General features: G+C 35.7%; 2 protein-coding genes across 3 annotated transcripts; one reads left to right on the top strand and one right to left on the bottom strand.

Annotated features, from left to right (window-relative positions):
• Positions 1 to 225: 225 nt before the first annotated feature.
• LOC131663302 (uncharacterized) lies at positions 226 to 2,374 on the bottom strand. 2 transcript variants are annotated; one of them, XM_058933640.1, is made up of 5 exons: positions 2,139 to 2,374; positions 1,867 to 2,047; positions 1,486 to 1,741; positions 948 to 1,387; positions 226 to 873 (listed from the first exon to the last, which is right to left on the bottom strand). In XM_058933640.1, exons 3-5 carry the CDS (start codon positions 1,710 to 1,712, stop codon positions 374 to 376), a joined length of 1,167 nt encoding a protein of 388 aa, XP_058789623.1. In that variant the 5' UTR covers positions 1,713 to 1,741; positions 1,867 to 2,047; positions 2,139 to 2,374; the 3' UTR covers positions 226 to 373. The 2 variants fall into 2 exon arrangements, with proteins under 2 accessions (XP_058789623.1, XP_058789622.1); XM_058933639.1 differs by having other exon boundaries at positions 1,867 to 2,031.
• A 722-nt stretch (positions 2,375 to 3,096) lies between these two features.
• Positions 3,097 to 7,738, top strand: LOC131663301 (transcription elongation factor SPT5-like). Its single transcript, XM_058933638.1, has 10 exons — positions 3,097 to 3,256; positions 3,325 to 3,425; positions 3,717 to 3,951; positions 4,027 to 4,259; positions 4,331 to 4,826; positions 4,885 to 5,233; positions 5,320 to 5,891; positions 6,338 to 6,714; positions 6,798 to 7,187; positions 7,398 to 7,738. The coding sequence occupies exons 1-10, from the start codon at positions 3,219 to 3,221 to the stop codon at positions 7,451 to 7,453; spliced, it is 2,847 nt and encodes a 948-aa protein (XP_058789621.1). The 5' UTR covers positions 3,097 to 3,218; the 3' UTR covers positions 7,454 to 7,738.
• Positions 7,739 to 10,686: the final 2,948 nt, after the last annotated feature.

Genomic DNA, 10,686 nt, shown 5'->3' with positions numbered 1-10,686 from the left:
TAACTGTATAAAATTGTAAAATATAAAAATATATATCTCAAATTTTCTTTGTAATAAACTGTGTAATTCCAATATAACTCAAATATAATTCAAAACAGAAATCTTTGCATGGAAGAATTTCGAAGTTAATTTTTAGCAACCTCATATGTTAGTTAGATTCATCTAAAAATATTTTTAATCAGATGTTATTAGGAAAATAAATATATGTAACTTTATTCAATTTTCTGAATCATCGAAATTTTACTATAATTTTACATATTATCTTGTAATAATATTTACTTATAGCATTTAAAAGCATTGATAAACGACATTAATCACGTTTATCCTACGTACATACATACATCTATGTATATATAAATATATAGTTTACTAATTATATAAATTTCTCAGATAAATTTGCTCTGCAATGACTTCTACCTTCATAAATAATAATTTGAATCGAATAATTAGAGAAACAATTATTTTGAGATTTATTTTGATCATCACATATGTTTTTTTGCAAAGCTAATTGATTATTTATGTACTGAGGTGTAGTATTCAAATTACTCCTCTGATTTTTCAACAAGTATTCATTAAATTGATCAAAAAATACATCTTGTTCTCTTTCAATATTAACATTTCTAAGATAACCAGCATAATCATTAACATTTGGCACAAGCTGATTACTAAGATCGATTATTTGTTCAAAATTCATCAACTCTGTTTGATTTTTAACTAGAACTGGTTTACAATGAGACTTAATGTTATTATTATTAGAAGTTAATTTAGGTGTCTGGCAAACCTTCTGTAAAGAATAAGCAATTTGCAGCTTGCAGGGTTTCCTCCATGTTTGTGTTGAAATTGACGAAAGTAATTTATATTCGTTCCAAATACCTTCAAAAATAGTCAAATTTAAGTTAAAAAAAATAATTCCTGAATCAATATACTTATATTAAATTATTACTAACTCTGTCGTCTTGATTTTTTAGCAAATAATATTTCTCCATCTGCCTCTACAAATTTCATTGAAGACTCGACAATACTAATATTCTTAGCTTCCTTTGCCTCTTTGAAGAGTGTTATAGATGAAAGATTGTTGGATTTTTCTTCTAGACCAATTTGACAAATTTGTTGTTCTATTTCTTCAGTGTCCGTAGACTGTATATTTTCTAACTTAAAAATATTAGTAAGGCTATCATCATGTAACTCGAATGTTAAGCCATGTTCTTCTTCAGTAGAAGAGTAGCTTTTTGTACATGAAAATGATTGTTCATTAGATGAAACACTTTCATTGAGAGGGCTACTGTGATAAATCAAGTTGTTTTCACAGGAAATATTTCCATTTTGCACAGAGTTATTTGCACTTTTAGACTTGCCTCTTCTTCTTCTTCTAAAATTAGATTTTCCACTAAAAACAAAAATTCAATGTTACAAATGATAAAGTTTATTTTAAATGTAATGTATGTAAAACTATTAAAAAAATTCTGAACAATCTAATTTACTTACTTGTACCCAATATTATCACTTGAATAAATTTCATTAAACACATGTCTTGAGTTAATTTTATGCATATTCATAAAAGCTGTCACATTGTGTTTACCTTTAATTGTTTTACCAAACCAGTCTAATACAACATTTTCAGCTAAAAGATATTCAAATTCAGGAACAAGCCCATCAGCTAAAGCAAAATAGTTGTTTATAAAAGATACAACTTCTGAATTATCTAGATTCATCTTTAATATTGCTTATTTTTCTACTGTGCCTGAAAAAACAATGTTTTATATTATTTGCATATTAGTTTGTTACTATTAAACAAAATGAAGCAAAAGTTGTGTACAAGAGAACAACTTGTAATTCTTGTGATCAGTTTTTAAAATATATTCTTACTATTATTTGTCTGCTCTCCTTGAATTTGATTTTGCTCTGGCTGAATAATAAGTTTAGATTTCTTTTTCTTTTCTTCTTCAACTAAATACTTTACAAATATCTCATTGGCTTTTAATAAAAGTTTATGAGTTTCTCCGATACTGCTTAGTGTTTCAGATATTTTAACTACAAATTATAGACACTGTTTAAAAGTGCATTTGTGCTATTATAATGTAAACAATTTTGTACAGTAGTTTTTATAATCTTCAGATTATTATAAAAGTACTACTTACATACTGATTCAGTTATATATGGGATGATTGACTCCTTGACAACCCTAGATCGTTTACTTGATTGTTGCATTTTGTAAATCCATGAACCAGTTATAAAGGTATCCAAATGCGTCAAGTCTGTTCGATCAAATGGTAATCACTTGATTGTAACAATCCAATGTAATTGTACACTGTTAGCAGTAAAAAATAATCCCATCAAAGTCTGAGAAAAGAAAAGTACGTCTAATGTGTGCGTATGCGCCTCTATTCTGCGAAAATGGCGGGAAAAGTAGAGATGTTGTTCAAAACGCCACCACCGGTAGCCTCTGTAACTATTACCGAAATTTAATACCTTGTTTTTATTTTTCTATCGTAAATTCAAATCACAACTGAAATTGGTCCTTGATTTATTAAGCTATTAATTATTAATCTTATCTCATATAAACATTGTATAAGGATAATTTTCTTATCCTTTCCTTTCGCAGTCATTATCGCTTAAGTAAGATAACTTAGAAATCTTTCTTAGTTGACTCACAGCGCTTTAATTTGAAAACAAAAGAAATCTGTTGGAAAAAATATGGTCACAACACGTAATAACAAAAAAAAAATTTTCTCAAATAATCTTTATGGGTCTTCGGCATACTTGCTTCAGGTTACTACCGTGGCTACGAATAGACGAGTAATAACTTAGATGAAATCGTGAAAGTTAAATACTACCGATTAAGAAGTAGAGTATGTATAATAGTCATTTTAACTCTATTTAGAATTGTTGCAAAAAATGATTTAAATCACGATAAGGGTTATTATAAGAATAAATGTTAGGCAATTCGGACAGACAGGCAGAAGTAAAGAATTCCCCTCCCATGATATTCTCCTTTATAATAGGTTCATGTGTAAAATAATATTTGACCCCCACCCGTAGACGTACCGGCCGGCTAATTCCTGTTAGTGTTTAGTGACTTTGTTTACTGGGCTTGACTTCTACGAAATATGCGTGCCACGATCTAGCTATTCGTTTGATACGAGGCACCATACACCAGTCTCTTTAGCGGATTGCAGAAAATAAACTTTTTCTTTGTGTGACAGTGCTTTAGGAAAAAAATGTCTTATCGATCACGATCAAGTGTTTCAAGCTCTGGGTAATATATATATATGATAAAATTAATCTCATACTGTTGTTATTATATTTTCCTATAATATTCGATAGCTCTGAAAAAAGTAACGAAGAAGATCATGATGTAAATTCTGAACCTGACAAAAAATCTGAAGATGATGTCGATTCACAGAAAGCAATAAGCGAAGAATCTGGTATGTATGCGTTATTTTTGTTTAACGAAAATACGTTATAATTTGGGATAGTTCAGTTATAACTTGCATAGACAGGCGTTTTAACATAGCTGCACGAATTTTTCTGTCGATCGAGAAACCCTGTATGTATTGTGATAAGCAATTAAATAATAAGTTATCGCAATAAATTTTCAATGTTTAGAAGGCATTTTTAGCTTCTTTTTGTTTGCTTTTAAACAATTTTAATTTGTTTCCTAGTTAAACGTCATAGTGCTTTTAAAATGAGTATTGATGGTTATTCTTTGATTATAGAGGAAAATTACTCTGATGAGGAAGACGATGAAGAACAATATAGAATAAAAAAGAAACCTAAAAAGCTTGTGAATGACTTTATTATCCAAGAAGCTGAAGTTGATGAAGATGTTGAAGAAGATGAAGATTGGGAAGAGGGAGCTCAGGAAATTGGAATTGTTGAAAATGAAATTGATGAAATTGGTCCAACTGCAAGGGAAATTGAAGGACACAGAAGAGTTTCTGATATATGGAAGTAAGTATAGGAACTTCAATTTCAAATCTATTAATGTTTAATAATATATACTTTATTTTCTAATATTTATTATAGTTCACAAAAGGAAGAGGAAATTGAAGCTTATCTCCGTAACAAATATGCGAATGCAGCAACTGCATCCCATCATTTTGGTGAAGGAGGAGAAGAGATGAGTGATGAAATAACACAAAAAACTTTATTGCCAGATGTTAAGGATCCAAATCTTTGGTTGGTTAAATGTCGTATCGGTGAGGAAAATGCCACACTCCTGTTGTTGATCCGAAAATTTCTTACATATCAATTTACTGGTACAATGTTTATAATTTATTGTATGCAATAATATAGCAAAAATGGAATTACATATATTTTATAACTACAGATAACCCACTAGTTATTAAATGTGCCATTGTTCCTAATGGTGTGAAAGGTTTTGTTTATATAGAAGCATATAAACAGGTGCATGTAAAAGCTGCTATAGAAAATATCAATAGCCTGAAACAAGGCATTTGGAGGCAGCAAATGGTTCCTATTAGCGAAATGGTTGATGTTCTCAGAGTAAGAAATCGAATAAATTTGAAGTCAGGTCAATGGGTGAGAATCAAGCGAGGCATGTACAAGGATGACATTGCACAAGTTGATTATGTTGATGTTGGCCAAAATAAAGTACATTTGAAATTGCTTCCAAGAATTGATTATGCAAGACTAAGAGGTGCATTAAAGCCAGTAATAGATGATGAAGCTCCCAAGCGGAAAAAGAAGAATTCAAAACCACCAGCAAAACATTTTGATGCAGAAGCTGTTCGTGCCATAGGAGGAGAAGTAACAAGTAATGGAGATTACTTGGTTTTTGAAGGAAATCACTACAGTCATAAAGGGTTTGTTCCTGTAAAATGTCTTTGCTACAATAAACTAAAAAATGACTTTTTCTTTCAGCTTTTTGTACAAAAACTTTAATATTAGTGGTATTATATCTGATGGTGTAAAACCAACACTATCAGAGATTGAAAGCTTTGAAGAAAATCCAGAGAGCATAGATATCGAATTAAACGATATTTCAGTTAACGAAGGCATCAGTATTAAAGATTCTACAGTTTTTCATAAATTCAGTCCTGGAGATAAAGTAGAGGTTCGTGAAGGAGAACTAATGCACCTTCAAGGAAAAATAATATCTATTGATGGCAATAATATTATGGTCCAGCCAAGTCATAAGGATCTGACTGATCCTATTGAATTTTTACCTCATGAATTAAAAAAATACTTCACCATAGGTGATCATGTCAAGGTAAATAAATACAGTATAATGAAAATTACGAAATTCATGAAATAATAAGAAACAATTACATAATGTGTTTCTTTTCTACACAATAGGTACTTGAGGGTAAATACGAAGGAGACACAGGTTTAATTGTTCGTATTGAAGAAACACGCGTCGTGCTTTTCTCGGATTTATCAATGCACGAACTAGAAGTATTAGCTAGTAATATACAATTGTGCCCAGACGTTGCCACAGGTGTTGATAGCCTTGGTAAATTTCAATGGGGTGATATGGTGCAACTTGAAGTGCAAATTGTAGGCGTTATCGTTCGACTTGAACGTGAAAATTTCCAAGTTCTTTCCATGCATGGAAAAATAGTCGATGCTAAGCCTGGAAGTTTACTTAAGTATCGTGAAAATAAAAATACAACTGCCCTGGATATGCATCAGAATCAGATTAAAAGAAGAGATATTGTCAAAGTGGTTGATGGGCCACATTCTGGTAGAGAAGGAGAAATACGGCATTTGTACAGAAATTTTGCCTTTTTACATTCAAAAATTTACATCGATACGGGCGGTATCTTTGTTTGCAAAACAAGACATTTACAATTAGTAGGTGGAGAAAAATTAGGCACCTTGATGGACGTTGTTAGCCCAGTGTATGCATCTCCTGTTCGATCAGACAAGTAAGATTTATATTGTCCATGTACTATAATTTACAAGAAACTAGTTTTCCTAAAAATTTAGTTTATCGTTGTGGAGAAATCATATTCTATTTAGATTTTGATAAATTCTCCAACATTTATTCGTTACTGCTTATTCTGACGTTCTGGTTTATGGACATATATATATATATTTATATAGAATAGAATAAAAATATTATACGGTGTGTGTAAGAAATCACACAGTGATTATTTAAATTGACATGAGACTATATGTTTATATTGTCAATTTATCACAGTTGATTTACCATAAAATTATATCGCAATTTTTACTGATATTAATAGTTTATTCATATGGTAAACTAGAAAAAATTGTTAATAGAATATTACAAGTTCCCATCAATTTACGCTAGAATGCAGTAAATCTTTTATGTATCCAAACCTGTAGCAACGTATTTTTGCATTCGTAGGAGTTCTAGTCACAAAAACCGAGGCGTTTTTGGTCCAATTCGCGACAAGAAACTTATTGGATTAACAATCAGGATCACAGGTGGTCCTTATAAAGGAAGCATTGGTTTTGTAAAAGATGCCACTGAAAGTACTGTTAGAGTCGAGCTTCACTCCCCCTGTCAAACAATTTCGGTCGACCGCTCCCATATATTGAGTGTTCCACAAGCAAATGCAGAATCTACTGTTTCGACACTTTATACTCCAACATACAGCGTAAGCGGCCGAACACCAATGTATGGATCGAAAGAAGGATCTAAGACACCCATGCATGGCTCCCAAACTCCTGTACATGGTTCCCAAACTCCCATGCAAGGTTCTCAAACGCCCCTGTACGATGGTGAGTGTTGACCTGCCATATTGCGGTTAAAATCTAGATTTGTTTGTATTTTGAAAATCAATGGAAACAAATTGTTTTTTCAGTTGGTTCTCGAACACCAGGGTATTACGGTTCAATGACACCGTCGCAAGACGGTTCGCGAACTCCTGGTATTAGTGGAGCTTGGGATCCCACTGTATCTAATACACCAGCAAGATGTAGCGAGTACGATGAGCCGGGCGAGGAAGATGAAATGGCAACTTATTCACCCGTATATCAAGACTCACAATCGTCAAATCCATCGTACGACACCGAGAAAAAATTTCCAGCTCATCCATCCAGTCCGAGCTCTAGTCCGGCTTTGAGTCCACCTTCTAGCCCAGCCCCTCACTGTGCTATCATTACTCCACCACCGTCTGACAATGGAATAGAGAGCCCTCCACTCGAATATACACCTTCGTCGCCAACTGAATCTGATAGATCTATGATCTCGGGTAAATGTTAATCAAAAACTACTTGTACATAACAAAGGTTTACAATTAGCAATGTTTATTATTCACACAATTAAAAAAGTGATTATATTGTTTATGCACTGATTTGTATGTCAATTCTCTCTTAATCGTTGATTAATTTTTTCATATAATTAGATTATATATATTGTAACATACTCTGTCAATGATATGGTTATATTTTTCTTGTTTTAGAAGAGATAAAGCCGTCCTACTACGGTTCGCCAGCATCCCCGGATAATGAATCGTAGGCTTCTGATGTTAAGTTAGATTATAGTCACGTTATAAAAGAAATTTTATTATGTTATGATAGAAGCACTTCTATGTGTATTACTTAATTTTAGTTTTATTTTGAGTTATTGTAAGCCAATTTGCTTTTGGAAAGTTGCTGAAACTATTGCAAAACAATTGCAATCCATAAAAATTATTTTTTCAGTTGTAATATCTATGTAATTTTTATAATCATAAAATAAGTACAATAGTGATGAAAAGTAACAAGTTTATTCTTTATTTATAGTTATAAAAAGTTTCGTTGTGTAAAGCAAAGATTAATACATTTATTTATTTGCGTTATTTGTATGTACAAACTGTTAACCTTAAAATTAAAGAAATGGTTAGCATTATAAAATAGCAGTTATAAAATTTATAAAGTTATATAACAAATAATGCAATCACGTTAATGTTTAGATAATTTTTCTTATCCGATATGAAATAATGTTCAGTTGCGAAATTGAGTCAATAAAGAGTTTTGAATTTAATAAAATTAATTAGGTTTAATTTATCGAAAGAAGAAACTGACTTTCCGAAATAATTAAAATAGAGTATGGTAAAACGATTAGTTGTAGATTGATGAATGATTTTATTATTGGGGGCATATTTTCTTCTATTGCAACAGTGCTAGATGTTTCTATCGAGTGAAATAGAAAGAAACTTTTTCGGATGAATACGTAATAGCCAATTATTCAACAGTAAAAAAAGCTTATATTGCTGTGAAGTTGAATAGAAAATTGTCCGTTACACCGCAGAAAAACGTGTAATATTTTGTACAGAAAATATCTCACATTTAAGCGGTGCGCTTCTACGAGTTGAATACGGGGTGAGCGCATGAGAACGCAGTTTACGAGTGAGCATCGATTTTTTGTACGTGCTGTTGCTATAGTCGCCTCTCTTTCTCTTCGTGCGTTTTCCATTCATTGTGCCGAGGGATTTTCAGTTGCGTATATTTCCCCTTCACAACGTTTCTACTGCTTCCCTTTATAAACGGGGATGAAATAAAGGCCTGTTTGATTTTTCATAGCGATTTTTTTGTTGTATCAAGCGATTCCCAACGTTTGATCAAAACTTTGATTGTTATGTTTTTGTATATTGTACAAGGGGAAAAAACCTTTCTTGAGCAGCATGGAAAACAAGGAATTGACTCGGATTAATTATCACACTTGATTGTAATGTAGTGTTGGTGAAAATTCTGCCGTCGCTGTATAGAACATCGCGAGGACTGTGCTACGTTTTGTTTGAATCGGTGGCGAGCCGCATTATTTGTAAAAATTGCTGTTGATGCGTCGACGTTTGCTGGATAGGTTGGCGAGGCGGTAGTCAAGGTCGAAGACAAGGGTCGAAAACCTTGGCCGTGAAGCAAGACGAAGCGAGAGTTAGGATGAGCGCTGAAGAAAGCGGGGGCGAAGTTTGATTTGAAGGCAGGCCCATGGCGCACTGAAGTTTATCGACTTGCCGCAGCATGCGGCTTGGAGCACAAAGGACGCGGGCGGGGTAGCCGCACGAGGTTCCCAGAGGTATTAATTCGCGCCCCCTCGCTTGGACACGCGCGCGTGGAAAATCCGGCGTCCGCGGTGCCGTCTCTGCTCGCATCGACTCGTCGCCTTTCACGCGCGGCTGGCTTATTCCTGGAAAAGCCCGTGTTTGCGATGCCCCCTTCGTAAAGCAGGTCCGCCTCGCGCGTACGATCTGGCTTGAAGCTCCTGCGCAACCTTTTCCGTTGACGCGTCCAGGCTCTGCCGTCGGAATGCTTGCTCCCCCCCCCCCCCCCTTAACCCCCCGTCCTTTTTTATCTCGAGTGCGAGCGAGACAGCGAGACAACAAAGATGCCCGCTTATACCTGCACCTGCGGGACCAATGCCCCACCTGACCTGCTCTCCCAGCGGTCCGCGCCTAGCCGAAACTGACACACGTACCTTTTTCCCTTTTTCCCGCTCCTACTTCAGTTGAAATACTTTTCAAGAGCTCGCTTCTTCGACTTCACGCCTTATCTTCAGCCGAGCTTACTTTTTCCTTCCCTTTGACGCTTCTCCTCTGTGCTCTATCTTTCCTTCGTCGCTCCTTGACAGACGGTTTACGGCTTTTCTGGTACTCGCCTTCGTCGTGCTTTGTTTTTCAACTTGGCTTAATCTCTGATCTATCGGTTCGTTTGTAGTAAAACTACTTGAAAACAACGAAATTGATCCCAGCGATCTACCACTTGAAAAGTCGACGAACCGCTCGTCTATGCGTTGAGTTGAACGTCCGAACCAATTCTATTATATACATATCGTCGACTGTTCGTTGGAAAACTTAGATTTGTCATCCGGTCAGAAGTTGCTGGAAAAGTCATAAAATGCAGTGTACAAAGAGAGCCATTAAAAATCGACTGACAAAGCACGTCATTTCCACTTGTTCACAATCGACTGTGTTTGAAGAAAAAGGAGCTATGCGACGTAAGATCGCGGCACAAGGGTCGTCTCTTCATAGCTGGTAATAAGGACAGCGCGCAGCTCGAGAAACTGATTCAGCCGAGAAAAAAGCATTTTCAGGCCTCGCGAGGAATAGGCACACAAAGAATCTTGGCGTGACTTCAAAGCGGAGCGTATTTTAGGGACAACGTAGAGCTGGGCGCAGCTCACCCGTGGCGATCGAAGACCCAAGGCACGCTTGGACTCGAAAAAACGGTCGCGCGTAGTTTTCCGCGTCGTCTTCTCCCTTCGTTATCGCCGTCGATGGTCGCGATGTCGTCGACCGCTCGTAACCGCCGTCCCTTCCGCCCACATGCCTCTCGACTTGACCAACTGAAATCCTTTCTCGGACTTGTCGAAGGGCCGACCATCTTCGATTACATCTGGCGTGGCCTTTAAACGAACCCCTTCCGACCGGCGACTCGCGCGCTCGCTTCTTGTGAAAATAAAATCTCGGTTGCGCTTTGTTCCGCGTCACGGCGCGCGCCGCTGCCGGCACACTTTGCTTACCTACGTTCATTTAAATGACACTTTCGCTTCGCCAATTTGCCTGCTGCCACTGCCACTGCCGCTACTGCTGCTACTGCTGCTGCCGCCGCTGCCGTCGCTGCCGTCAAGCCCGCTCTCTTCTCGGCTCTTTGTTCTCTTCGGTGCGGACGATAATTTTACTATTCACGCTAGTACCTGGCTAATTCTCTTGCGTAAATCCGATGAGCTTGTCGTTATGTCCGTTGTTTTATGTTTTATGCAATGGAAGAAAA

This window comes from Phymastichus coffea, unplaced genomic scaffold (assembly GCF_024137745.1).
Source record: "Phymastichus coffea isolate CEN01 unplaced genomic scaffold, Cenicafe_Pcof_1.1 PCOF00033, whole genome shotgun sequence".
In the NCBI taxonomy this organism is placed as follows: domain Eukaryota; kingdom Metazoa; phylum Arthropoda; class Insecta; order Hymenoptera; family Eulophidae; genus Phymastichus; species Phymastichus coffea.
Note: the sequence above shows the minus strand (reverse complement) of the source record. Positions and strands in the feature narration are given on the sequence as shown.